The 27,865-nt window shown below is 49.6% G+C and overlaps 2 protein-coding genes across 12 annotated transcripts in view; both read left to right on the top strand.

Annotated features, from left to right (window-relative positions):
* The window catches only part of DPP3 (dipeptidyl peptidase 3), a 33,880-nt gene extending 25,503 nt beyond the window's left edge, over nucleotides 1-8,377 (top strand). For all 8 annotated transcript variants that reach the window (XM_082340810.1, XM_082340817.1, XM_082340814.1 and 5 more), the window contains 2 exons: nucleotides 5,442-5,604; nucleotides 7,829-8,377. In XM_082340810.1, coding sequence (XP_082196936.1) covers nucleotides 5,442-5,604; nucleotides 7,829-8,001 — 336 coding nt within the window. In that variant the 3' untranslated portion in view covers nucleotides 8,002-8,377. The remainder of the gene's footprint in view (nucleotides 1-5,441; nucleotides 5,605-7,828) is intronic.
* A 116-nt stretch (nucleotides 8,378-8,493) lies between these two features.
* Nucleotides 8,494-27,472, top strand: BBS1 (Bardet-Biedl syndrome 1). Of its 4 annotated transcripts, none has more exons than XM_082340847.1 (17): nucleotides 8,494-9,142; nucleotides 9,493-9,566; nucleotides 9,682-9,716; nucleotides 12,390-12,662; nucleotides 12,778-12,824; nucleotides 12,966-13,004; nucleotides 13,127-13,199; nucleotides 15,163-15,294; nucleotides 16,141-16,247; nucleotides 17,635-17,755; nucleotides 17,931-18,089; nucleotides 19,194-19,263; nucleotides 19,851-20,009; nucleotides 22,494-22,627; nucleotides 23,666-23,800; nucleotides 24,619-24,705; nucleotides 24,939-27,472. In XM_082340847.1, exons 1-17 carry the CDS (start codon nucleotides 9,096-9,098, stop codon nucleotides 25,023-25,025), a joined length of 1,779 nt encoding a protein of 592 aa, XP_082196973.1. In that variant the 5' UTR covers nucleotides 8,494-9,095; the 3' UTR covers nucleotides 25,026-27,472. The 4 variants fall into 4 exon arrangements, with proteins under 4 accessions (XP_082196973.1, XP_082196974.1, XP_082196972.1 ...); XM_082340848.1 differs by having other exon boundaries at nucleotides 9,490-9,566; nucleotides 23,711-23,800; XM_082340846.1 differs by having other exon boundaries at nucleotides 9,490-9,566.
* The last annotated feature ends 393 nt before the right edge of the window (nucleotides 27,473-27,865 follow it).

Genomic DNA, 27,865 nt, shown 5'->3' with positions numbered 1-27,865 from the left:
TTTTTGGTGTTGCTGTTTCTTTTATTAGCCCCCCAGGAAAAGCCAAGAGCACAGCAAGGAGCCAGCCCCAGGGAAGATGAAGGCTTTTCCATAGGGAAAGGCTTCAGCCATGGGTCACAAACACAGTCATAGCTTTGGCCCACCCGTATGGTAAAAGTTGGTGAGGTGAGATACAAATGTGTATTTCTGACTTCTTGGAAGGTCTGACATCAATAGACGTAATTCCCACGTGAATGATGGGCTGGAACTGACCAGCAGCCACTGCATTTGCACACTTGGACATTTGGACATGGCATGACTCTCCAGTTTGCTGGGTTCACTGCCTGCCTGCCTTACTCTCTTGTTCATGATGTGAACACCTGGGTCCCGTCAGCACCCCTGTTGCCAACTCTTTGGTTTAAGCTCCTGGGGTCTAACCTGTCGACCTGATGAATGTGTGTTCACATTCTGGGTGTTAAGTATCATGCAGAAGAGAGAAAGGTGAGGTATTCTCTCTAACCTTCCCCCAGGAGTTCCCAGTCGGTTTTAATTACTCCAAAGCTAGGGAAAATCATTCTAACCCTGGGTCTAAGAGGGGGAGGCTTACCTGGAGGGTGCCCTAGTAGGAATCCTACTTTGCCACCTGCAAATTGGCAAAATAAGTAAGGATCAGAGCCACAAAATGTCAGATATTTGGAAGAGAGCCACATAGACCTCCTAGCAATAATCTTTATAATCACTGAAACTAAAAATAGGCAGCTGAAACAGGTTTTAAATCCAGCTGAAGATAAGGGAAGTTATACAGCATGTAGCACAGAGACACAAAGCTAGGAAATTTAAAAGAGAGATTAAGAGACATGGAGGATAGTGTGAAAAGGTCTAATGTACATAAACTGAAGTTCTAAGAGGAAAGGAGAGAGAAAAGGTAAGAGAGGGAATATTAGAAGAGATAATGGCTGAGAATTTTATAGAACTGATTAAAGACCCAGTTCATAAATCCAGGAAGCTCTAGAAATACCAAGAATGACAAGCGGAACCCCTGTCTAGAAACATCATAGAATGGGAATTCCCTGGTGGTCCAGTGGTTAGGACTCTGTGCTTCTATCTCAGGGGGCCCAGCCGGGTTCAGTCCCTGGTCGGGGAACTAAGATCCCGCATGCTGCATGGCCAAAAAAAAAGTGAAGGCAAAATAAGAGTAGAAATTTAAAGGGGGACATAACTGTAAATATAGCAGGAATTTATGGTAATAAATTTTTAACTTGGATGAATGGACAAATTCCTCAAAAAATAATAACATTAAAATTGACTCATGAATAGATAACTTGAATAATCCTATAGCCATTACAGAAATTAAATCGGTGGTCTAAAATCTTCATACAAAAAATGCTAAGCCAGGACTTCCCTGGTGGCGCAGTGGTTAAGTATCCACCTGCCAATGCAGGGGACACAGGTTCGAGCCCTGGTCCGGGAAAATCCCACATGCTGCGGAGCAACTAAGCCCGTGGGCCACAACTACTGAGCCTGCGCTCTAGAGCCCGCAAGCCACAACTACTGAACCCCGTGCGCCTAGAGCCCATGCTCTGCAACAGGAGAAACCACTGCAATGAGAAGCCTGCAGCACCACAACAAAGAGTAGCCCCCGCTCGCCGCAACTAGAGAAAGCCCACGCACAGCAACGAAGACCCAACGCAACCAAAAATAATTAATTAATTAATTAATTTTTTTAAAAAAGCTAAGCCCACAGAGTTTTACAGATGAATCCTACGAAATATTCAAGTAACAGATGGTATCAATTTTATATAAACTCTTCCATACAATAGAAAAAGAGAGAATGTTCTCTACCTCATTGTAAGATGCCAGTTTAATCTTTTTTTTTAAATTTATTTATTTTTATTTATTTATGGCTGTGTTGGGTCTTCGTTTCTGTATGAGGGCTTTCTCTAGTTGTGGCAAGCGGGGGCCACTCTTCATCGCGGTGCGTGGGCCTCTCACTATCGCGGCCTCTCTTGTTGCGGAGCACAGGCTCCAGACGCGCAGGCTCTGTAATTGTGGTTCACAGGCCCAGTTGCTCCGCGGCATGTGGGATCTTCCCAGACCAGGGCTCGAACCCGTGTCCCCTGCATTGGCAGGCAGACTCTCAACCACTGCACCACCAGGGAAGCCCTGCCAGTTTAATCTTGATACCAAAATCTAAGATAGTTCAGGAAAGGAAAATGTAAATGCCAAAATTCTAAAACAAAATCTTAGTAGATCAAATCCAGAAAATATCAGTTTGGGTTTAATCCCAGAAATGAAAGAAATCCCAGAAATGTTTATTTAACATTATAAAATATATTTATGAAAATCACCATATTAAAGGAGAAAAACCATGATCATCTCAATAGATTTAGAAAAAGCTCTTGAAAGTCAATATGTATTTATGATAAAAAACGTTTAAGAAACTCAGAGTCAAAAAGAATTTCTTTAACCGATAAGAGTGTCTCAAAAAAAGAAAGTACAGTAAATGTCATTTGTTGAAACACTAGAACATTCCTTTTAATCAGGAAGAAGACAAATATACTTTCTATTTCCACTTCTGATCAACAGTGTACTGAAGGTCCTAGCTTTTAGAAGGAAACAAGAAAAACAAGTAAAAAGTTTAGGCATTAGAAAGGAAGAAACAAAACTCATCGTTTTGGGACTTCCCTGGCGGTCCAGTGGTTAGGACTCTGTGCTTCCACTGCAGGGGACACGGGTTCTATCCCTGGTCGGGGAACTAAGATCCCGTATGCCATGTGGGCTGCCAAAAAATTAAAAAAAAAAAAAGAAAAACAAAAACATCGTTTTGCAGATGATATGACTGTCTACATAGGCAAGCCAAAAGAATCTATAAATTATTGAAAGTAAGAAGAGTTCAGCAAGGTTGAATAAAGGCCCAAGAGGGTTTTTCATGGAACTCTACAAGCTGATGGTAAAATTTAGATGGAAGCATAAAGGACCATGAATCAGAGCCAAAACACTCTAGAAGCAAAACAGGTTGGGGACTTGTTCCACCAGATATCAAATTTTAATCTGAGACTTCTAAATTCAGTGTGGCACTGGGGCAGGAATAAACAAATTGACCAGTGGAACAGAACCAAGAGCTTGATTGTTTGGTATATGACAGAAGTGGCGTTGCAGACCACTGGGGAAGGAGGGACCATTTAATAGCGGCCCTGGGACAATAGATTTTCCTTATGGAGAGACCCTTTGGATTTCTACGTTATACCACACACAGAATTCAATCCCAGAGAGATTAAAGGCTTACACGTGAATGGCAAAGTTTTAAACTGAGAAAAGAATATCTTTATGACCTCAGGGTGGAGGAGAATTTCTCCTCATACAAGAAGCACAAGCCATCAAGGAAGAGATCGATCCCTTTAACTACATTAAAAATGACTTTTAGGGACTTCTCTGGTGGTCCAGTGGTTACGACTTTGCGCTTCCACTGCTGTGGGCCTGGGTTTGATCCCTGGTCGGAGAACTAAGATCCCGCAAGCCATGCGGCGCAGCCAAAATAATAACAATAATAATAACTTTTATTCATCAAAACTTACCATAAAGAAGGTGAGAAGATGAGTCTTAAACTAGGATAGGGTATTTACCACATATGTGTTAACAAAAGGTTAGCATCTAAACATATAAAGAACTTTAAAAAAAAAAAAAAAAAAGGGAGGAAAATACAACCTAACAGAAAAATAGGCAAAACTCATGAACAGAAGAGGAAAATAAGTAGCCCACAAACTTGTGGGATGTTATTCCATCTCATTAGTCATCAGGAAAGCGCAACTTAAACAACATGAGATTTCCACCCACCAGCTTGGCAAAATGAAAAACTGTCAACGCCACCCTGGTGTGTCGAGCAGGACGGACTGCCATCCCCTGCTTCTGGGAATGTAAACAGGTGCAACAACTCTGGAAAACAATGTGGGCATCGTCCTTTAAGGATGAGCATTCACTTGACCTCCAGACCTTGATTCTCTGGGGAAGCCTGCCTCTGAGCATCAGGAGACGTACAGGATGTCCACAGCAGCCTCAAAGGGCAAAAAGCACAGGTTACACAGCAACAGTGGAAGAGATGAAACTGTGGCGTGTTTGTAAGTGGAATATGTACAGCTGTGAGAAGGGTGAACTAAACTACACACACAAACACAGATGAATCTCAGATGTAACTCGAGCAGAAAAAGCAAATCACAGGATGAGGGCAAAAATTTATGGTTGAGAGTAAAACTCAGGGAAAACAAGGGACTAATGAGCACCAAGTCGAGTGCTGATTCCTCAGATGGGGGAGGCCACAGGGTGCGTCAAGGAGGGGGCGATTGGACTGACTCTTAAGCTGGGTGGTGGTTGTACAGGTGTCTTATTCTTTATAACATACATACTATATATTTTGGGTGTGTGAAATGTTTTACTAAAAAAAGAGGGTGGGGACTTCCTTGGCGGTCCAGTGGTTAAGCCTCTGAGCTCCCACTGCAGGGTCAGTACCTGGTTGGGGAACTGAGATCCCACATGCCATGCAGCCGAGGAAAAGTATTTGTTGAACACTAAGAATAATTGCTTGAACATTTGTCATGGTGAAAATAAAAATGTTTTTATTTTTTAATTTCATTATTATTTTTTAATATTTATTTATTTATTTATATTTTTAATAAATTTATTTATTTATTTTTTGGCTGCGTTGGGTCTTCGTTGCTGTGCACGGGCTTTCTCTAGTTGCGGTGAGCGGGGGCTACTCTTCGTTGCGGTGAGCGGGCTTCTCATTGTCGTGGTTTCTCTTGTTGCGGAGCATGGGCTCTAGGCGCGCAGGCTTCAGTAGTTGTGGCACGTGGGCTCAGTAGTTGTGGCTTGCGGGCTCTAGAGCGCAGCCTCAGTAGTTGTGGCGCACGGGATTAGTTGCTCCGCGGCATGTGGGATCTTCCCGGGCCAGGGCTCGAACCTGTGTCCCTTGCATTGGCAGGCAGATTCTTAACCACCGCGCCACCAGGGAAGCCCAATATTTATTTATTTATTTGGCTGCACCGGGTCTTAGTTGCGGCACATGGGACCTTTAGTTGCGGCATGCGAACTCTTAGTTGCAGCATGTGGGATCTAGCTCCCTGACCAGGGATCAAACCTGGGCCCCCTGCATTGGGAGCACAGAGTCTGAGCCACTCGACCACCAGGGAAGTCCCTAAAAATGTTCAAAAAAAAAAGAGGGTGATGATAATACCTTCCTTGTCTACAGCTCAAGTGAGACAAGCAGAGGAGAACCATTAGCTTCACTTTAGTATGGGCACTTACTCTGTGCTAACATGTGATCCACATTCCTCGCGTATTCAGCACAGGAAAGCTGCGAGAGAGCAGATGTAGTCCAGGGCTGGGCACCGTTGGCTATAGCCCCTGGCAAAGCCCCGTGGATGCCGGGAGGGCGCCCATGATAGGCACTAACTCCTGTCTTCCCACAGGTGCTGAAGTCCACGGGGGATGTGGCCGGAGGCCGGGCCCTGTATGAGGGGTATGCGGCGGTCACCGATGCGCCCCCCGAGTGCTTCCTCTCCCTCAGGGACACGGTGCTGCTCCGTAAGGAAGCCCGGAAGCTCATCGTTCAGCCCAACACTCGCCTCAAAGGTAATGGGCTCCTGAGCCCCCACTGATGGGGGCCGTGCAGGGCCCTCTGGGAGCACAGAGAAGGCCTGGAACCAACCCGGGGTTCAGGAAAGGCTACCTGGCGTGGCCCTCCTCCCCATGCCAAACCTCAGGCCCACATCTTGGCATCCACCACCACCCCCACACACACGGGGTCATGCTGCTTCTCAGACGGCAACAGAAGTTTTGAGGCAGGCCAGCAGAGCAGGGGCTAGTAGAACAGGCAGACCCCGGGCCTGTGAGGAGGCCAGGCATCACACCGGAGAATCAGGCCTGTCGGGGGCCCAGGAGTGAGGTCAGCTCAGGCAGAGAGGTGGCACCCCGCAGGCTGAGTTGAGCCCAGGGGACAACAGGACTCGGCAGAGCCCGGGGGGAGATCAGCATCCCCGTGGTCCTTCTCCCTCCTCAAGCAATGATGCCGTTTCCAGAATCCCTGGCCCTGTCTGCCTTGCGCTTGTACCTCTTGTATTAAAGGCCCTTTTGTATTAAGAGCGTTTGCTCCTCACTACCATAGTCATGGGCAGTTGTGAGGGTTAAATGAAATAATTACCTCCTCCTGGTGAGGAAAAAGCATTTGAAAGGTTTATTCTAAACTGTACTCTGGGGAATTCCCTGGTGGCCCAGTGGTTAAGACCCGGCGCTTTCACTGCCAGGGCACGGGTTCAGTCCCTGGTCAGGGAACTAAGATCCCCGCAAGATGCGTGGTGTGGCCAAAAGAAAAAATTAATAACAATGAAAATATACCTCATTTAAAAAATAAAATAGAGGAGTTCGGCCCCCATCCCTTGGCAACCCTCTCCCCGGCTCCCCGCCCTCCAGGCACACCCTCTGAGCTATCACCCAGCTTCCTCTTCCTCATACGGCTGTCACTCTGCCATTTTCCTGTCTGCTCGTCTGCTCATCTCCGTGGCAGCAGAAGCAGCACATCCCTGACACCTGGCACAGGGCCTGGCCCACAGGAGCCTCTCAGTGCCTGTCAAACGAGTGAGGGAATGGATCATGCCGGGCACATAGTCAGTGCTCACTACATGGACAATATCGTCATTGCTCTGACTGTCCAGCCCTGGGCAGGCATTGGGGTCGGACTACTCACCTCAAGTAGTTCACAGCCCATTAGGAATAAGCCAGAGAGAGAAATGATCTTATAAGGGAAGTGTTCATGGGTGCCCAAGAGACACAAACAGTGGTCTGAACACTTAGAGAAGGGAAGATCACCTCTACTTTTGAGGGACTCAGGGAAGGGTCTGGGGAGGAAGTGGGGGGTAAAACTTTAAGGCCTGAAGAACAGGTTGGATTTTCCAAGGTAGTGGTGGTGACGAGGATGAGGATGCTGATGATGATGGTAGCTAACTTTTGAGGACGTCCATGTGCCAGAGTCTGGGTGAAAACTTTCCGTGGATCAACTCCCAACAACTCAATGAGGAAGTTATTATCCCCATTTTTCAGCTGGAAACTAAGACACAGAAGGGAATGTATTTTCTTGAGGTCACACAGTTAGTGGGTGGCAGGACCAGGATTTGAACTTGGGCCATCTGAACTCAGAGCCTGTGCTCTTAGCTGCGTCCATCCCATGATGCCACAGAGCACAACAAGGTGCTGTGAGCGGGTAGAGCAGTGGAAGGATGTTAGAGGGAAGTGCTTCCCACGAGTATTCAGGAACACCCCATAAGTTAGATGGGTACCCTGGGAACAGCCCCATTTAACAGATGAGTAATAGGTTCAGAGGTCGTGGTGCTCGTGGTAGCTAGCGCCTGGTGAGCATTCCCTCAATGCATTATTGTATTTAATCACCACAGCTTCTTGAGAGAACAGGCACTGTGCTTGCCCACACTTTACAGATGAGGAAACTGAGGCTTAGAGAAGTTGAGAAACTTGCCCAGGGTCCAACAGTAGACAGAGATAAGGCAATTCCTGGAGGCCAAGGACTGTGTCTGTTTTACCTAACATGGCACTGGTGTAAATCTTTATTAAGTGAATGAATGAATGAATGAATGAATGCAGCAATTCACTGAATACTCCCCCTTTAATATTTCCTATCTCATAGGATTATTTTAAGGATTCAGTTAGATAAAGAAATATTGAGCACAGTTTTTGGCACATGGTAAGAGCTCAGGAAGAACTAGCTGCTCCTATGATTATGATTATGATTCTGTTTCCCTATGAAGACCTTTTCCTGCTGCTGATTTTTTCTCCATCTCCTCCCCAGGCTCAGAAGTACAGCTTCTTGAGTATGAGGCCTCAGCTGCTGGCCTCATCCGATCCTTTTCTGAGCGCTTCCCAGAGGATGGGCCCGAGTTGGAGGAGATCCTCACCCAGCTGGCCACAGCTGATGCCCGGTTCTGGAAGTGCCCCAGTGAAACCCCATCTGGCCAGGCTTGAGGCAGATTTGCGCGGCCTTTCCCCCACTCCATTAAACCAAGGCTGCAAGTGGCCCCCTTTTTGTGTGTGTCTTAAGGGCCAGGGGAGGGGCAGGAGCTCGGACCTTGGTGCTACCTCAGCCGAGGGTGGTGACACTAAGCCCTTCCATTTGACAGCACTTTCCAGCTTACCAAGTGCTTCCCCTGTGTTATCTCATTTGATCTGCACTGCCCTCTGTGGGGTGGGCAAGGCAGGGCTCCGTATCCGGCTTCCCAGATGAGGCAATGCAGGTTCTGAGAAAGTGACCTGTCACCCTGCAGGACTCAAAACCTCTCCCAACCCAGTGCTCTTCATGTATTACTTTTATAACCAGAAAAATAAATATTAGAAACCACCACCATCTTTGCAATTTGTGTGGTTCTTCCTTGCCTTTGCCTCACTTCTCATTTGCTCCCAGCAGGGTGCTGGGATCAAGGCCTGCGGAGGGAGAAGGAGGGTCATTTTTAGGCTCCCATCCACAACGGGATTTTGACATCACCTCTAAATGTGGATGTACAGAGAGTCAAGAGATGAACATAGCACAATTTTTGCCGTCCTCCTTCGTGGTTTTTCTTCTATTTTAAAATATTCCAGGAACCTAAAAACTGGAAAGCCTCAACTTCAGTCACAATCCTAGGATTTAATGTCTTACCCTTTGTGGTTTTTCTCTGAGCCTGGACCTCTAGAGTAAGGAGGGAGAAAAGGAGTGGCCTCTTTTCCACCCGGTTAACCATGAGGATGAAGAGGGGAGGAGTTAGTTTTGCTGTTCATAAACACTAGAAGGGCTCCTCTCCAGGGCTCAAAGCCAGAGGGCCCTGCCGCTGACCCTGAGCTGCAGGGCCCAGAAGCTCCTACTGGAAGGATCAAGGATAAATGATATAAGCTGGAATGAGGGATTGCATCTCAGTAGCTAGAAACCCGGCAGAAGCCAGAGCATCCTGCTCGCTGGCCTCTCCGTCCCGGGCCGGAAAGCTGAGCGCCCGGAACCTTTATACGCGAGCTTTCCAGAACCCGGGCTCTATTAGGCGCTGCGCGGCGGCTTGCGGGAGCTAGTTGCCAGGGTGACGCCTGAGAAGATGGCTGCTGCGTCTTCGTCGGATTCCGACAGCGGCAGAGCTGAGAGGTGAAGGCTGGGGTCCTGGAGGCCTCTTTTCCTACCTATGTAAAGAGGGTGCCCTGGTCCCCGGGATCTGGGCTCCTGCGGTTCTCAGCAGCGCTGGCGGTCCTTGAAGGGCTCTTAGAGATCAAGTGGGGAAACTGAGGCCCAAGGAGTGAATGGGTGCGTGTGGGTGATTCGAGGTCATTCTGTGCGCCGGTGGTGGAGCCTGGACTTGGACCCAGATGTTCTATACCCCTAGTTCAGAGCTCCCTACACACCTCATTCTCAGAAACCAGCTCCGGCAAGTTTTCTTCCCCTCCCTTGGGATTCATCTTCCGCGCCCCCCCGCAACTCTTTCCCTCTTCTCCCAGCAGTGAAGCCAGTTCGAAATGGCTGGATGCACACTACGACCCCATGGCCAACATCCACACCTTTTCCGCCTGCCTGGGTGAGTCTCTGGGACCAGGAACCCCGGTTCTTGGGGGACGGAGGAGTCAGATGGTTCTGTAGTGAAGCCTCTAGAATTCTGAGACCTTGGCTTATGGCTGTTTTATGTTTTCCAGAGCTGGCAGATTTGCATGGGGACGGGGAGTACAAGGTAAGCATATCACCCCAGAGGTGAGACTTCCCGATGGCTCCAAAGAAGCTCAGCATAATCTGGGATTAACGTGTACTTTGAAAAAGCACATTTAGGGTTAAATTTTATTTTTAATGTGGAAAGTGAAGAGAACCTGTTGATTTCACAGTACAGACTGCGGAAAGTAAAGCAAAGCAAAATGCTGCTGGAAATTATACTAAGATAAAGCCTCTTAATTTTGTTAACTTGAGGTAATTCTTTGCTGGAACGGCACATCCCTTGGTTGGGGGTGGGCGTTACTCTGGAGGGAAAGTAGAAGGGAGGAGAGTGAGAGTTTTATGTTTATCAAAAGGGCATAGGGACTTCCCTAGTGGCCCAGTGGTTAAGACTCCATGCTCCCAATGCAGGGGACCTGGGTGCAATCCCTGGTCAGGGAACTAGATCCCACATGCCGCAACTAAAGATCCCACGTGCCGCAACTAAGACCCCGGTGCAGCCAAATAAATAAATAAAATTTTTTTTTTTAAAAAAAGGCATAGATTTTAAGATTAGCCATGAGCTAATCATTGTTGAAGCTGGATGATGAGTATTTGGGGGTTCATTATATGAGTCTCTCTACTTTTGTATATGACTGAAAATTTTCCATAATAAAAAGGTTAAATTTTAAATTTAATTTAAAGTATAAAGGTAAGTAAATAAAATGTAAATAAAGAAATAAAAAATTGGGAGACTTTCCTGGCGGTCCAGTGGTTAAGAGTCCACACTTCCAATGCAAGGGGTGTGGGTTCGACCCCTGGTTGGGGAACTAAGATCCCACATGCCGCATGGTGCAGTCAAGAAAATATTAAAAAAAAAAAAAAAAAAAAGATAAAAAATTTTGAAGGCACAGGTTTTTAAAAGGTTGAGATATATATTGGGCTAAAGAAAGGAAGTTAACATGTCTGGACTAGACTCTCTTTGAGGCAGTTTCACATACATAAATATTATTTATTAGTGGGAAAATAGATTCTGAGAGGCCGAGTTTACCGAGTTTGTAAAAGGTGGCAGACCTCGGTCTGTCAGCTCAGCCCTCAGCAAGGGCAGTGAACCCACAATGGGTGTGTTATGTGGACAACTTGAAGGGAATCATACCCTACATGGACTGTGCAGTAGGATTTGGTGACTTTGGCCCCCAAATTCCTATCCATAAATCATTCAACAGTTCGGCAAGCATACAGTGAACCCCTTCTGTATGTCAGGTGTTGTGCACTCACTAAACTCAGAAATGAGTCAGTCCATAGTCAGAAGGAGATATAGACAATGTCCTTAATTCATCCATAATGTTGACTGAACACCTAGTGCATGCTTGGCGCTGGGCTGATAGCAGTGAAGGGTAGAGAAATCACAGACCCAATAACTAATGTGAAATGGTAATGCTTTTGTGTAATAACTTTTTCAATGGCTAGTTTGCTTACTGTCGATTCCCAGCATCTAACCCAGTGCCTGGCACAAATTAGATACTTGATAAATATTTTTGGGGTAGATGAGTGGATGCTAAAATAGAATATATGGAAAGTATTACGGGAGCACCAATGAAAGAACGGTGAATCTATCAGGAGGCACTAGAGGGCAGTAACATGAACTGGTGCTGAAGGATGAATGAAGTGTACCAAGAAGGCATGGGAGAGAGGAGGGCATTCCAGGCAGAGGGAACAGCACAAGCAGAGGCAGAGAGGCTTGGAAGTTCACAGCATATTTGGAAAGAGTAAATTTGAAATTAGAAAGTTGAGGCCAATATGAAATAATAGTTAAGACCACTGGCTTTGGATCCAGACAGACCTAGGTTCAGGTCCTAGCTCTACCACTTACTAGCCGTGTGACTTTTACCTAACATCTCTAAGCCACAGCTTCCTCATTTGTGAAATGAGGCTAATAATCGTACCTACCTCACAGGCTGTTGCTAGGATTAAATGAAAGGATGCGTGAAGTTACTGGTGTGGCTCCTAGCACACTGTACATGCTCAGAATCTGGGCGTTCTGTGGCGGCCCCCATTCTGGCTGGAGCATAGCATGGATAGGGAGGTGTTAGAAAACAAGTTGGGAACCAGATCAGAGGGGCCTTGAAGGCCTCACTCAGGAGAATGGGCTTGCATGACAGCTACAGTGGCTTGGAGGGTGGAAAAGATAGGCTGAGGAGCTTGGTTCTCCTCTCTGGGTCCATAGAGCACATCCTGCTCTGCATGATTGGTTCTGCATCTTTAGCTCTGTTCCCGTTTGGAAGCCAGGCCTCAGAGCCCAGATATGAGTTTCAGGCCCCCCACTGACCTCAGCAACTGTTCCAGTGTCTAGAACAGTACCTGGCATGGAGCAGGCCCTGAAGAAATGTTTACTGAACAAACGATGAAAACATCGGCTGCCACCTATTCCTCGCTAGGTTCTCTAGTTGATTATCTCATTTGATTTTCACTACAAGTGTCATATGGTAGGTATTCCCCTTTTGCACGTCGGAAAACTGTGGCTCAGGAAGTTGCATCAGTTTTCCCAAGATCACACGGCTTGCAAGCCTTATTGTAAAGCCTTTGCCCTTCCCCCACCCACCCATGGTGCATTGTGAGCATATATGAATGTGTACCAGCAAAAAGCTAAGCCCAAGAAGAGGGGCAGTAGGGGGGTCTTTAGACCCTGAGCCTGGAATCAACCAGCCTCTCTCTACAGCTGGTGGTGGGGGACCTTGGCCCAGGTGGGCAGCAGCCCCGCCTGAAGGTGCTTAAAGGACCCACAGTGCTGAGCGAAAGCCCGCTACCTGCCCTGCCAGCCGCTGCTGCCACCTTCCTCATGGAGCAACACGAACCCCGGACACCAGCGCTGGCACTCGCATCAGGCCCTTGTGTGTATGTGTATAAGAATCTCAGGCCCTACTTCAAGTTCACCCTGCCCCAGTTGCCTCCAAACCCCCTGGAACAAGACCTTTGGAACCAGGCCAAAGAGGTGAGTGATGGGCGGGATGAGAACAGGGAGGCGAAGGGGGCAGCCTCGGGGTTGTCCTCGTTCCCTGCCTGGCTCTGGTGCTCACACGCTGTACCTTCTTCCCATGCTGGCCCAGGACCGCATTGACCCCCTGACCCTGAAGGAGATGCTGGAGGGCATCCGGTGAGATCCCACTTCCCCCTTCGTATGCCTCCTACCCCTCCCTCACTCCCCCACCCCTACGCCTTCATCCCAGAGCCCGCAGTCTGACCCCCAGGCCCTGTTCCTTAACTAAACCTGCCATGATGGTCCCTCTCCTTACAGGGAGAAGGCAGAGTTGCCTTTGTCTGTGCAGTCACTCAGGTAAGGGCCCTCTGGAGGGCCAGAGCTCCAGAAGCTCCCAGGGGGGAGGGAGCGGCTGTGGAGTGGCCTGGGGAGGGCAGCCAGGCCCAAGGCATGCAGGTGTCAGTGCTCTGTGTGTCCAGGTTTCTGCAGCTGGAGCTGAGTGAAATGGAGGCATTTGTGAACCAGCACAAGTCCAAGTCCATCAGGCGGCAGGTACTGCCCCCTCTCTTATTTCCCTAGAAAAAACATGGACAGTTTTTTAAAAAGACCATGTAACATTAGTGGTAAATTTTACAGACAAACGTGACTAGTTTTACTGTGCAGTTACCCTTCCACATATATAGTCACAAAGCTGCAGGGCTTCTACTTTCCAGTTAACAGTGACAGCTTTTTTTTAAAAAAATAAATTTATTTATTTATTTTCATTTTTAAAATTTTTTGCTGCATTGGGTTTTTGTTGCTGCACATGGGCTTTCTCTAGTTGCAGTGATCGGGGGCTACTCTTCGTTGCGGTGTGCAGGCTTCTCATTGCAGTGGCTTCTCTTGTTGTGGAGCACGGGGTCTAGGTGCGTGGGCTCAGTAGTTGTGGCACATGGGCTCAGTAGTTGTGGTGCACGGGCTTAGTTGCTCCACGGCATGTGGGATCTTCCCGAACCAGGGCTTGAACCCGTGTCGCCTGCACTGGCAGGCGGATTCCTAACCACTGCGCCACCAGGGAAGCCCCACAGTGACAGCTCTGAATTGATATATAGTTATGTAGCTTTATATAACTTTTATCATCTTGGGGGTAAAGGTAATATATTTTCATTAGAGAAAACTTTGAAAATAAAGAGAAATATAAAGGAGAAATATAAGTGACTACACTCACTACTCAGAGGTACTCTTACCATTTTGGTACATTTCCTTTATAAATATGCTTTTATACCCTGCTTCCCGTGAGTACATAACATTATATCTTAAGCATTAGTCTTGAAGAACTCCATTTTTAATCAAGTGGCCCCTTGATTATTTCATTGATTATTCATTATTTCATTCATAGTTTATGTAACTATTCACATGCAGGTCATTGGAGAAGAAATGTCTCCTTTTTATGCACTTCATATTTTTCTTAGTTATGCTTTTAATGGCTTTATTGATGATCCTATTCGTTGATGAACTCCAGTGGTTCCTGACCTAGGGTTTCCTGACCCTAGCCCAGGGATGGGCTCCCATAGCTGTCCCTGCATTTCAGAAAGCCGCAGGGGAACCGGCTGCTTCTTGTAGAGGCCACGTGAGCCGAACACACTGACCAACACATACTGCAGCATCTGGCTAGCCCTAGACAGTTCTGCGAGAGACATTGTTCTCTCCTGCTGATCAGCAGCTCAGGTCCACAGTTGTCACTATCTTTGAGTACTTTTAAAATCAGTAAGTGAATTAAGTAAGTATTTCTTAAGAGATGCAGTTTTGGGGAGGCCATCGTTCCAAGTATGTGCCATGGTTACATGATTGGGAGCCACTAACATCCAGATTTCTATAACTTTTCTCCTTCCACTAGGCATTGAGGATCATTCCTTTTTTTTTGTCTTAAAGATAGTCACATAATGAACAGCTTTATCCAAAGAAACATTTTAGTCCCACTAAATTATTTCCATAGGAGAAATTCCTAAAAAAGGGATCATCACCTTCTCTTGTTTTCTCTCCAATCACAATTAGAAAAAGAACATATGCCCACTGTAGAAACTGTAGGAAATCACAATGAAGAAATTAAACATCACCTATGATCTCATTGTCCAGAGATAACCAGTGTTTGTATTTAAGGGTTTAGCTTTCCAGCATGTTTTTTTATTCATATATTTTTTTAAAACTGGGATAATACTAACATAACTTTTTACCTGTGTTTTCTCTTAATACGTTAGAAGCATCCTCCCTGTCATTGCGTCTTCTTGTAAAATGTGATTTTTGTAAATGACTGCATGGGTTTTTTATCATACAGATAGTTTATAATTGACTTAGACAATCCTCTTTTGTTAGAAAGTTAGGTTTGTTGCAGTAAACACCTTTGTACATAAATCTTCTGTCACATCTCTGATACTCTTCCTCCTCCTTTGCCCTTTTTCTTCCTGGGGCGTCCTGGGAGCATCTGGGGGGACGGTGTGAGGGGAGCTACTGGGTGACCCCTGGAGTCCCTCTGCAGACAGTCATCACCTCCATGACCACCTTAAAGAAGAACCTGGCTGACGAGGACGCTGTGTCCTGCCTGGTGCTGGGCACTGAGAACAAGGAGCTCCTGGTGCTGGACCCAGAGGCCTTCACTGTTTTGGCCAAGGTCAGTGTGGGGCCTGGCTGTGGGCACACCCGTGGCCCAGGCTCCATTCCCTCCCCCGTTCCCCAATATCTCCTGCCCCCCAGTTAGTTCTTGGTAATATGTGTTCATTGTAGAAAATTATAAAATGTAGATAAGCGTAAAGAAAGAGATATAGGGACTTGCCTGGCAATCCAGTGGTTAAGACTCTGTGCTTCCACTGCAGGAGGCACGGGTTCAAGCCCTGGTCGGGGAACTAAGATCCCACATGCCATGTGATGGGGCCAAAAAATAAAAAAAGAAGAAGAAAAGAAAAAGATATATATGCCCAAATCCCACCACCCACAGATAAGTCTTTGGCATAAGTCTTTCCAGACATTTTCATATTTAGACACAGATATATAACTTTACATAATTTTTTTTTTTTTTTTACAAATATGGCCTCGTGGTATAGGATCATGTAAGCTACTGTTTTCATGTAGCAGAAGCTTATCAATATCTTTCCATATCTATATAAAACCACACCAGCCTTTTCAAAGGCCACACAACATTGATTATATAGATGTACCCTGTCACCTATTGTACATTTGTTTGCAGTTTTTTGCTATTATTAACACCACCGCAGTGGGCTTCCTTGCCCAAACATCTTTGTGTGCTTATCTAAATGCTTCCTTACGATGCATTCCTAGAAGTGGCCTAGTTTAGTCAAAGGGCTACACGTTGCTGAGTTTCCTTCCAGAAAAATTGTACAAGTTTAAACTGTGACCAGCAGGGTGTGAGTGAGGAGATTGGGACTTGGAGGAATTACTTCAGGTCAGGGAAGGGCTGGGGCTCCAGGGAAATCCGGATGTTTGAGTCTCTTCTTTGCAGATGAGCCTACCCAGCGTCCCCGTCTTCTTGGAGGTTTCTGGCCAGTTCGATGTGGAGTTCCGTCTTGCTGCTGCCTGCCGCAACGGGAACATCTATATGCTGAGAAGGTAGCCACATCCGTGGTCTCTGGGGCCAGAGGAACATCTCAGAAACCTGGTGGTTTTGAGGGCTTGTAGGATGAGCAGGGGGCTTTGGGGCTGGAATGTGGGAATGGAAAGAGCTGAGAACTTCATATAGGAGGCAGAGCCCTTGAGCACAGGGGACGTGTGGAGGCTTGTCCGATGGGGCCTGGCAAAGTGAGAGACCGGGCTGGGTGGCCGTAACACGAGTGATGCAATCAGATATTAGAAGAAATAAAAATAGTCTCTCATATTTGTTCTGTTGCTTTTATAGGTATGTGAAATTTCCTTATGCATTAGTTTGATATTTCTCAACAGTCATTTTTTTTAATTCAAGAAATGTTTTTGAGCACCTACTATGTATTAAGCATTGTATAAGGTATTGGGGATATATTGATGAGCAAAACATAAACAAAGTCCCTGCCCTTGTGGGAAGATAGATATTAAAGTCAACAAACCAAGATAATATTGCAAACTGGATGCATGCTATGGAGGAAAAATCTAGGCTCAATGGGAAAAAATAATGGGGTCAGGGTGATCAGCAAATGCCTGTCTGGGGAGATGACTTGAAGGTTAAGAAGGAGCCAGTTGTTCAAAAAGTGAAGCAAGAGTGTTACAGGCAGAGGAAATTTAAGCGAACTCTAGGTGGGAAAGACATTGTCATGTGCCACTCAAGCTTGGTGGCAAGACATGACGTAGAGACCAGGGTCGGGTCATGCAGGACCTGGTGGGACATGGTAAAGATTTTGGATTTTATCCGAAGTGCAGTAGAAAACTGTTATGGGGTTTTACTCAGAAGAATGACATGACCCGTTTACATTTTTTAAAGATTACCGTGCTGGGTGGAGGGTAGTTTGGAAGGAGCCCCGGAGACCAGTGGGGAAGCTCTCAGACGAGTCAGCAGGTGGGAGATGACTCTGGCTCAGATTTAAGAAAGGTGGGCTAGAGCCTGTGATGGACAGACAGGAATTATCCCTACTTTCTGGATAAGAGAAATTAAGACTCAGAGGCCAGGAAACTGAGAACAGTGCATTTACACAGAGTAAACTCCTCATGCTTTTCTGATAAATTACTAAACTGCATCGGTCCATTACTTTGTCTAACCTGCGGTACGCTCACTGTAAACTGGTAAATGCCAGGTTATCACACAAATTACTGTGGTGAAGTTGAGAGGAAGGCTAGGAGGGAAGACACACTTCCTGTTATCCAAGGTCATGCAGCTACTAAGTCATAGAGGTGGAACTAATACCACAGTCATCTGCTTGTGGGCCAAGGTTCCTGCCAGGATAGTCTGTGGGGCTTGGAAAGAGGAAGGTCAGCCGGGGAAGGAGAGAGGGTTTCTCTGGGGCTGGGAGAGTGTGTCTTTATTCCACAGAGACTCCAAGCGCCCCAAGTACTGCATCGAGCTGAGCGCCCAGCCTGTGGGGCTTGTCCGGGTTCACAAGGTCCTGGTGGTGGGCAGCAACCAAGACAGCCTGCACGGCTTCACCCACAAGGTGTGGCCTCCGGGCGAGCAGCAGCCCCAGCCCTTCCGCCCGTGCCTCCTCAGCGCCCCCGCAGCAGGCGAGCCCTTCTGGCCTTCCCTTCCCAGCAACTCCAGCCACCCCTTCTTTCCGCTCTTAAGCCCTGAGCCCCCTGCAGACACTTAGCCGTCCCCCGTCCCCCCTGCAGGGTAAGAGGCTGTGGACAGTGCAGATGCCCGCGGCCATCCTGACCATGAACCTCCTGGAGCAGCGCTCCCGGGGCCTGCAGGCCGTCATGGCCGGACTGGCCAACGGAGAGGTCCGCATCTACCGCGACAAGGCCCTGCTCAGTGTCATCCGCACGCCGGTGAGCTGCTGACTCCTCCTTGCCCCGCTCCCGCCGGTGGGGCCCCTTAGCTGCCTCTCCTGACCCCACTCCACCTGCCACCCTTAACTTCTGATGCATTTTGAAAACATTCGCTGAGCATCTCATATGCACAACTCACTGTATTAGAAGGATAAATCAGTGACTGAATCCTTACTGTCAGGGAACTTACAGTCTGAAGTGATAGCCAGCTAGAGACACAGCTGATTCAAATACAAGGCAGACTAAAGCAGAGCAAAGCACTGAAAAAGCACAGAGGCAGCCTAGTGACTGGGGGCGGTGGTGAAGGATAAATGGGGACGGAACTCAGGAGCCATTTCACAGGGCAAATCACAATTCAGCTGGGCCTTGAAGCAGTCTGCTTCGATAAATGGAGTGGATAAATGGAGATAGAATATTCCAGACTGGAAATAACATGAACAAAGGCTGAGAGGCATGAGTGTTCTTTAAAGGAATCCAGGTAGTTTGATGAACGTGGACCAGAGTTTTTCAAACAAAATCAATTTAATAGGCCAGCAACAGAACCAGAAAAAAGAAGTTCAGAATATATCACATGTGAAACTTTGTGTACCTGTATGTATAAAGTGTCGTATGTCACAATGTAAAATTGGAAAGCAGCTGGTTTGGACCACAGGCTGCTGGGAGGGCAGGCGGTGTGGTGTGCGGGTTGGGGAAAGGGCAGGGAGAGAACTGATAGAAAAGGCAGTTTGGCGTCAGATGCGGAAGGCCTTGAATGTCCTAACAAGGAGGGCAAAAGCCACTGGAGGTTTTTCAGCAGGGAATAGGTGTGGTCGTGTTTGTATTTTTGAAAGGCAGCAGAGGCAGCAGTGTGAAAGACACTGGGGAGGAAGACTAGGCTGGGAGACCCCTTAGAAAGCTGACCCCAAAGCCAGTGACGTTCAGTCTGGAACTGTGGCCGCGGCAGTGAGGAGGGGGCTGGGATTAGAGGCGGCGTGGCTCCAGGCCTCGCCTCACATCTCACCTCTTACGTCATACCTGGGGTCTCCCAGCCTTATCCCCCTCCCCCCAGTCTTGCTCTCCTCACTGAGTCATTATCCCAGCTAAACTCTGACATCTCCACCGTAGGATGCAGTGACCAGCCTTTGCTTTGGCCGCTATGGGCGGGAAGATCACACCCTCATCATGACTACACGAGGTGAGGAGAGTCAGGCCTGGCAAGGGTTTTAAAGTTGGGAGTCAGTGAGATAGGCCAGATCCTGGGAAAGAAGAGGAGGCGGATGTGGAACATGGGTGGGCCTGGGTTTGGAAAGCAGGGCTTGCAGACACACGTCCTGTCTGGGCTGGGCCTTCACTGGGGACAGCTCACTAGCAGTCTGATGTCGCTACCTGGGGGCCAGGCCCTGGCTGTGTCTCCAGTTCACCCCAGTATCAGCCACAATGCCAGGAACATCACAGTGGTCAATAAATAACTGCTAGGGAATTCCCTGGCGGTCCAGTGGTTAGGGCTCTGCTCTTCCACTACAGGGGGCCCGGGTTCGATCCCTGGTCAGGGAAGTAAGATCTTGCAAGCAGAGTAGCGCAGCCAAAAATAAACAAGTAAATCAACTGCTAAATGAATGAATTAATTAATGGTAGGACACACTTCATTCCTTCCAGAAACTCAGAGTCTCAGCAGGAAGACTGAAATGGGTCGATATGAGACAGATTGTTTGGGAAGAAAGAATGGGAATGTAGGGTAGAACTGGGGAGGACAAATCTGCTTCTGTCTGTCCTCCTCCCTAGGTGGTGGCCTGATTATCAAGATCCTGAAGCGCACAGCAGTGTTTGTGGAGGGGGGAGGTGAAGCAGGTCCCCCACCAGCCCAGGCCATGAAACTTAACATGCCCCGAAAGACCCGGCTTTATGTGGATCAGACACTGCGAGAGCGGGAAGCCGGCACCGGTGAGATTCAGGCCGGCTCCTTCCTCTTCCTCCTCCCTTGCGCCAAAGCAGCAGGAACTGGGTGAATGCCACCTGGGTGCCCTGAGCAGTGGGAGGAGACCTGGGTGAACCGGGTGGGTCTCATGCCTCTGGAAGCCCAGAGACAGCCTAGGAGGTACACCCTGCCAACAAAGAGCTAGACCTCAAGGTGGAAGGTGCTGTGGGTGAGGGCGAGAGCCCCTAGAATTCGAGGAAGGAGCAGCCACTTCTAGATGCAGGAATTCTCATGAGAGAAGTAGAATTTGATCAAGGTTCTTCCTTATCCTATTTGATTTTCCTGCTCTTTTTGTTCATTCATTCATTCATTCATTCACTTAATACCTATGATTATGTCAGGCCTTGTGCCAGGTGCCTAGAATTAGGTCAGTCCCTACCTAAAGAGCTCAGTAGACCTTGCTAACTTCACGTTGCATGACAGGTGTAGAATAAGTCTCTGCAGAGGGCTGTTGAGACACACAAGGGAGTGTGTTTGCCTGGGAGCCTGGGAAAGGCTTCAGAGACAGGTGATATTGGATTTGACCCTAAAAGATGATTATAAGCCTACCAGCCAGAGAGGGAGAGGGGAGGGCGATTTAGGCAGAGGCTTGGGAAAAGGCACAGGGCTGGCCCTACCTGGATATAAGCAGCATCTGCCATGTAGCTGCGGGTGCATTGCAGGAAGGTTCAGTGGCCAGAGGGGAGGCTGGAAAAGCAGGTCAGCTGGCTCCGAAAGGGCCTGGAATGCAAAGTTAAGATGTTTTGGTTTATTCCGTGTAGTGGAGAGATGGGAAAGATGTTAAGCAGAAAAATACAGTAACTCAACCCCCTCTGTCTTTGAAAGGAATCTGGCTTACAGTTTAAAGGATAAATTACAGGATAAAGAAAATAGCTAGCAGGCTGTTGTAGCCTAGAGAACCCAAGAGAAGCAATTGATATATTAGAGAAATAATTAGGAAGTTCTCTAAGGTATAATGAAAATAGCAAAAATCAATAGCTTTTGTATATACCAACAGTATCCAGTTAGAAAAGAGAAAGTCTCCATTCACAATAGCAAAGAAATCCTTAGACGTAAACTTAACAAGAAAACATACAAAGTCTAATAAAGAAAATTATAAAACTGCTTTAAAGAACAGGAAAGACCACCTGAATATTTAAATGATGAGACTTACGAAGTCTCAGGGTAGTAAGACCTAAAGTTGTAAAGCTGTTGATTAGTTAACAGCTTCTGAAATTAATCTAGAAACATAGCAAAGTTACAGTTAAAATCCCAATGGGGTTTATTTTGAGGACTTGACCAGTTGATTCTAAGAGTACATCTAAGAAGTTTGGGGAAAATAAGAATGAGGAGACTCAGCCTGTCAGATAGCAGAATGAACTATGAAGCTGTAGGAATTAGCAGCTGTGGCATCAGTATGGGAATTGATACAGCTCAGTGGCATGTTTAGGAAGTCCAGAAGCAGACCCTTGTACACGTGGAAAGTCAGTATATGATAGAGGTGTCATTTCAAATTAGTGGGGGAAGGAGAGACTGTCCAAAAAACATAATTAGGACAACTTGTTTCTAGAAAAAAAGTTAGAACTCTACCTCATACCAAACACAAAAGTTAATTCTGGGTAAATTAAAAATAAACTGTGAAAGTATTAGAGGAAAAAGGAAAGATGAAAGGATGGGATAACATAAAGATGAAAGCTTCTGAATGGCAGAAGGCTCCTCGCAGGCACAAGGAGCAAGGACAGACTGGCTGACCAAGGTGCTCAGTCTGGAAAGTAGGGACAGCGGGATGGAGGGGAGGGAGTGGGCTCTGGAGAGGCCTTGAGGAAGAGTCATCCGACCTTGGCAAATGATTAACTGTGAGGGGTGAACCTTGGTGACTTGATGCATGGGGATCCAGTGACGGAGTTAGGGAAGTGAGGTTGGTTTCCACAGCGTTGAGCTTCAGGGGTTGATGGGACGTCCAGGTGGAGGTGCCCATCAGGCAGTTAGAAGCAGCAGGCAGGCTGGGCGCCGAGCTGCCAAAAATGAGCGCACAGTACCAGGTGCAGACGTGGGCCGGGCCCTGATGCGCCTCTGCCCTCAGGAGCTCGCGGTTGTTCCTCTTTGGGGTGGTCACAGCCGGGGCAGGACATGGATGGTGCAGCGAGGAAGACAGGATGAGAAGAGGACCAAGGACAAAACTCAAGGGAACCCCAGCCCTTACTAGAAGGAGCCAGCAAAGGAGGCTGAGGTTGTGTGGGCAGCCAGGTGGTGGGAGAACCAGGAAGGAGGAGCAGGGAGTGGTCCGCAGCGTCCCGTGTCACCAGAGGCCGGCTGTGGGCCCTCGGTGCTCCTGTTCCCCGCGTTCCCAGCCTCTGCCCGCTGTGCCTTCCTCTTGCACTCTCCCCACAGCCGCCTGAGCACGCTCTCCCCCAGCCCTGCCCCCTCCTCCCGCCTCATGTCCAGCATCGGCCCTTTGTGTGCCTCCTCAGCCATGCACCGGACCTTCCAGGCAGACCTCTACCTGCTGCGCCTCCGGGCCGCCCGTGCCTACGTGCAGGCCCTCGAGTCCAGCCTGAGCCCCGTGTCTGCGACGGCGCGGGAGCCGCTCAAGCTGCACGCTGTGGTGAGCACCCACGTGGCGGGGGGCATCAGGCCACCTCAGGGCCAGAGGGGCAGAGGTCAGGGCTGGACGGGCCCCCCTCAGCCCCGGAGCGGATCCCAAGGCAACTAGGCCCCGTGCCCCTTCTCGCCTTCCCAGAGGCCCAGGGCCCAAGTCTCATGTCCTCCTCTGTGAGAGCGCTCTCACCTTCTCTTCCCTGTGCCGCCTCTTCCCCTTGGCTGGCCGCAGAGTGGGGCACGCTCTCCAGCCCCCTCATTCCATGCGGTGCCTCAGACGAGCCCCCAGACTTGGGGCAGGGCACACAGGTGGTCACCTTGGGATGCTTCTTCCCAGGAGCCTGGAGGGACTCTTACAGCTGTGGTACAGGGAAGAAACCTGTTCATTTCGGTAACTGCCGGCAGCCCAAGGAGCTCGGACTGCCCGGTACTGGGAAGGGGCCATCCCGAGACTTACGCTGGCACAAGGAGGATGCGGGGCCCTTGTACTCAGACACAAGTGACCTCAAGGTCGTCAGGGCTCCAGCCGGCTCTGAATGGGTCCCTGAGGTGTGCTGTCTGATCCAGTTGGGCTTCTGATGTCTCTTTCCCTAAAGAAAGTGGATAGATACAGAGAGGAAGCGGCTGCAGAGCAGTCGAGGGGAAGAGGGAGGAAAGTGAAATCCTTGCAGCCACCAGAGGACGAGAGGAGGAGGTGGGCCAGGCCCTGCGAAGAGCGGGGCGGGGCGGGGCGGGGCGGGGCGCGGACGCAGGTGGGAGCCAGGACCGGCTTCCCCAGGCCAGCTGTGCCTCCCACCAACTTGCTGCGTGGCCTCGGTCGAGCCCCTTCTCCGCTCTGGGCTTTTGCTCATCCCTTGCACATGGAGCCAAGCTTCTGAGCTCCGTGCCTTTTGAGGGGCGGATGGACAGTGCGTTAGAGCGGTTCGAGGAAGGTGACTTGAGGGCGCTGATGGGGGAGCAGGCGGGCAGGGCTGGGGTAGGCTGTATTCGGCCCCTAAGGCCACTAGGTCCTACGGGCTTTCTCCCCACCCCACCCTCTGCACAGGTTCAGGGCCTGGGCCCCACCTTTAAGCTCACCCTTCACCTGCAGAACACCTCAACAGCCCGACCCATCCTGGGGCTGCTGGTCTGCTTCCTGTACAACGAGGGGCTCTATGCTCTGCCCCGGGCCTTCTTCAAGGTACTGGACCCACCTTACTGAGACCTGGAGTGAGACAGGGTGGGGCGGGGCCGGATTAGATGTCCGCAGGTCAGAGGTGAGGGAGCTGGCAAGTGGCTACAGCCACAGACCAGACTAGGGTGCAGCAGGGGCCCTGGGGGAGCCCCCGAGACCTGCCTCAGCTGCTTTTCTCCCAGCCTGTGCGAGGTCTCAGGGAGGCACACCGCAGGTTCTGGGAGAACAGTGAGAGTTCAGGCCTCACCGGTGCTGCTCTCAGAAGCCTGTTGGTGCTCTGGGGTCCCAGAGCCCACCCTGTTTTCCAGCCACTCCTGCAGCAGGAATGGGAGCCCCAAGGGGACTCTTCCAGAGTGAAGAGCCTGGTTTCCCCCCGGGTCCAGGTTTGACCCTAAGTTGGAAGGACCAGAAACTGAGAAAGACTTCGGGATGTGAAAGAAATAGCCCTGGACTTGGTTGGAGGTTTAGGTTTAGGGACTTCTCTGGCGGCCCAGTGGTTAGGACTCCACGTTTCCCCTACAGGGGGCACGGGTTCGATCCCTGGTCGGGGAACTAAGATCCCACCTGCTGTGCGGTGTGGCCAAAAGGGGAAAAAAAAAAAAAAAAAAAGGTTTAGCTTTAATTAGGGACATGCATGCAGCCCTGCGGCATTCACTCCCACCACTGAGCCCACATCCTCCTCAAACGGGCTTGTCATCCCTGCCCACCCTGCCAGGGCACACTGAAGTTCAGCGGGGACAACAGGTATGAGAGTGCTTTGGAATCTACCAAACACCGTCTAGGCATGAGGGCTGACTTCCTTACCTCTTTGTCCCCAAACTTAGGTCCCCTTGCTGGTGCCAGGGCTCAACTACCCCCTGGAGACCTTTGTGGAGAGTCTTAGTGACAAGGGCATCTCAGACATTATCAAGGTAGGTTGCCCGTTGGTACTAGTTGGGGAGGTCAGTGTGAGTGAGTGCGGACAAGGCCCCCGGGTGGCTGCCAGGACGGGGTGGGTGTCTGCCCAGTAGAGGCCTCCCAGCCTCCTCCTCCCCTTTGACAGAGCCCTGCACTAGGGCCAGTGCAGACCAGGCCGTGCTTGGCCTTTGCAGGAGCAGGGGTAGAGGGGGAATGCCCCCTACTACCTTGGGCACCTTCTCCATAGGTGCTGGTGCTCCGAGAAGGCCAGAGCGCACCCCTGCTGAGCGCCCACATCAGCATGCCTGTGAGTGAGGGGCTGGCAGCTGCCTGACCCCTGAGCCCGTGTTAAAGCCCCTGTGGAATCAGGACCAGGGAGATCCAGCCCCTTCCACTGAGCCGGGCAGAGTCCACGGCCCCAGGCCCACTCCGGTGCAGCAGTGTGCTGGGCGACGGCCTCCCTCTCCTCTCCTAGTGCCCCTTTCTCACCACCCTGACCACTGGGTGACCTGCAGCAGCAGGTCGGTGAGTCCCCAGGAGGTTGGGCTCCGTCCTCCTCAGGGAAACCCAGGCATTGGCCCTTTGGGCTCTCTCTTCTCCCCACTTTTCCCCAGAAACCACTCCCAGGTCTGAAGGCAGAGTTCTGAAGTGCTCAAGGTGAGATGAGGGCATAGGCCCAGCCTCCTTGTCTGCCGCTTCCCTTAGGCATGTCACTCTGCTGCTGCTGCAGAATTGGCTGGGGCCTTGCCTGAGACAGTCAGAGGCTTTTCTTCGGTGAGACTGAGCCCCCTGTCGCTCCCTGGGGTTCCAGAGGCTTGGCTCCTGCCAGCTCAGCTTGCAGGCAAAACACATGCTCTGATCTCCCCTCGTGAGCTCAGCAGGGGGCCCCTCTTTCTAGTCAGGGTGTCCAGGGAATAGCTGCCTTCCCACAGGAAGTCTTGGGCTCAGCCAAGGTCTCAGGCCTGTGATCCTCCATGAAGATCACCAAGGGAGAAGCCGCCGCGGGGGGGCAGAGAGTGCCGTGCAGGCGCTAGTGGCCCAGCCCCCGCCAGGCTTCGGAAGACCACACAGCTGCTGCTCCTGACTTGGATGCTCGTGCCCAGAAAGCATCCCAGGAGAGGAAGGCTCAGCTAGGCAGAGCAGAGGTGGGGCCGCGGCACACAGGAGGGGCGTCTCTGGGGTCCTGGGGAGGGGGTTCGGGAGGCAGAAGCCTAGAACTGCCGGTCGAGATGCTCTTCTATGCCCCGGAGCCCAGATCGGTCAGGTGAGTGGCAAGTTCACTGGGCAGTGGCCATAGTGTGAGAGATTCACTGGAAAGGCATGGACCGTAGGTGTTGAGTCAGGTTGAAGATTGAACGAAGGTACGTGTTTAGACCATAAGCATCAGAGACCCACAGTCTGGGCCCTTGGTGCTTCCTGGAGCCCCCTGGCTAGTCTGCCTGGCCCACCTCACAGCCTTCTTTAGGGTTAGCACCGCCAGGGCCGCCCTGAGCCATTTGTGAGCCAGGAACCCTACTGCCTGAGGAAAGACCGGTATCTTCTGTCTGACCAGGTACAGCCTAGCATGTGGCAGACAGCTCAGGCTTGTGGGAAGTACCCAAATCCCTGTGTGTTTCAGTTTCCCCAAGCGTAAAATGAGGCAGTTTGACCAGATTCAGCTCTAACATCCCAGAGTTGGCAGCGCCTCTAGAGGAAACAAGGAGTCAACTCCAGAAAGGGGGTACTTGACAGGAGTAAGTGCAGAGCTTTTGCTCTTGAGACCAAGGGCCCCAAGCTGATCGATTCTGCCAGGCGACAGCCTCTGTGCCGGAGACAGTGAGGGACAGCCCACAGTCACCCCCTGTTCTCCCCAGGGAATGCATTCTGGGGCCAGGTTAAGAGAAGCAGGGGGACTGGACCAGAGAAAGAGCCCCATCCCCATCCTCTCTGCACAGTCCAGCCACTCGCAAACATAGACCAATTGGATCAGGGTGGTCTGGACTTTCTAGATCGAGCCGACTGAGGCACAGTTGGAATAAGCAGGAGGTTTCGTCTGGAAATGGAAAGACAGGAAGAGCGAGTGTCGCTGTCAGTCAGAGAGATGTCAGCTTAACCTGAAGAGTTTTCTGAGAGAGCTTATCAGAGATGGAAGGGCCTGCCCTAGCAGGTATTGGGCCCCTTGTCACTGGAGCTGTGTCACTGGGGCTGGGCCAGATGACCTCACAATCCCTTTCACCCCAGTGAAGTGATGAACTGTGTTAACTCGGAACAAAGAAGTCTGATCTGGGTTCTACTCGTAGTTATTCATGATGATGAAAGTGGAGAAACTATTCCTAAGCCCAACACCTAACGTGAATTTATATGATGTAATACAATGTACCTATTATTAAAAAATATGTGAATTGTACTGGTCTGGACAGTGTAAATAAAGCAATACAAAGCAAGAAACTGTGCATGATACCCAATGCCCTCACCAGTTAGAGCTCCAAGAAACTGTACATTAAGGATGAGGAGAGGGCTTCCCTGGTGGCACAGTGGCTGAGAATCTGCCTGCTAATGCAGGGGACACGGGTTCGAGCCCTGGTCTGGGAAGATCCCACATGCCGCGGAGCAACTAGGCCCGTGAGCCACAACTACTGAGCCTGCGCGTCTGGAGCCTGTGCTCCCCAACAAGAGAGGCCACGATAGAGGCCCGCGCACCGCAATGAAGAGTGGCCCCCGCTTACCACAACTAGAGAAAGCCCTCGCACAGAAACAAAGACCCAACACAGCCAAAAATAAATAAATTAATTAATTAATTAATTTTTTAAAAAAAAGATGAGGCGAGTGGTGCCGCCGCCTTTTTTTTTTTTTTTTAAGTATCTAAAAACATGTACCTACTTAGTACTATGGAATTAGGCAGTTTATAACAAGAAAACAGCCTCTCAGGAATTTCCTGGCGGTCTAGCAGTTAGGACTCACGCTTTCACTGCAGCGGCCCGTGTTCAATCCTTGGTCAGGGAACTAAGATCCTGCAAGCCTCTCCCCATTCCCCAGTACTTCTCCCATGCTACAGTTCTCTTAGCTATTCTTTAAATATGTTTATGCTTAGACATTATTTCTTGGCTCCCTATTGTAATAGATGAGGCTTATAGCTCTCTTGTGGGAGCACCCTGCCCTCTCCTTTTCTCCCCAGTTTTTATGGAAATCCATACT

The sequence above is a fragment of the Balaenoptera borealis genome, assembly GCF_965194805.1.
Source record: "Balaenoptera borealis genome assembly, chromosome: 11".
NCBI lineage: Eukaryota > Metazoa > Chordata > Mammalia > Artiodactyla > Balaenopteridae > Balaenoptera > Balaenoptera borealis.
The sequence above is the reverse complement of the archived record's forward strand: the minus strand, read 5'-3'. Positions and strand labels throughout refer to the sequence as shown.

Coding starts and splice junctions, on each gene's coding strand:
- BBS1 (XM_082340846.1), top strand. CDS start 9,096: ATGGCTGCTGCGTCTTCGTCGGATTCCGACAGCGGCAGAGCTGAGAG. Junction 12,825..12,965: donor GAGATGCTGGAGGGCATCCG/GTGAGATCCCAC, acceptor CTCTCCTTACAG/GGAGAAGGCAGAGTTGCCTT. Junction 13,200..15,162: donor CCAAGTCCATCAGGCGGCAG/GTACTGCCCCCT, acceptor GTCCCTCTGCAG/ACAGTCATCACCTCCATGAC.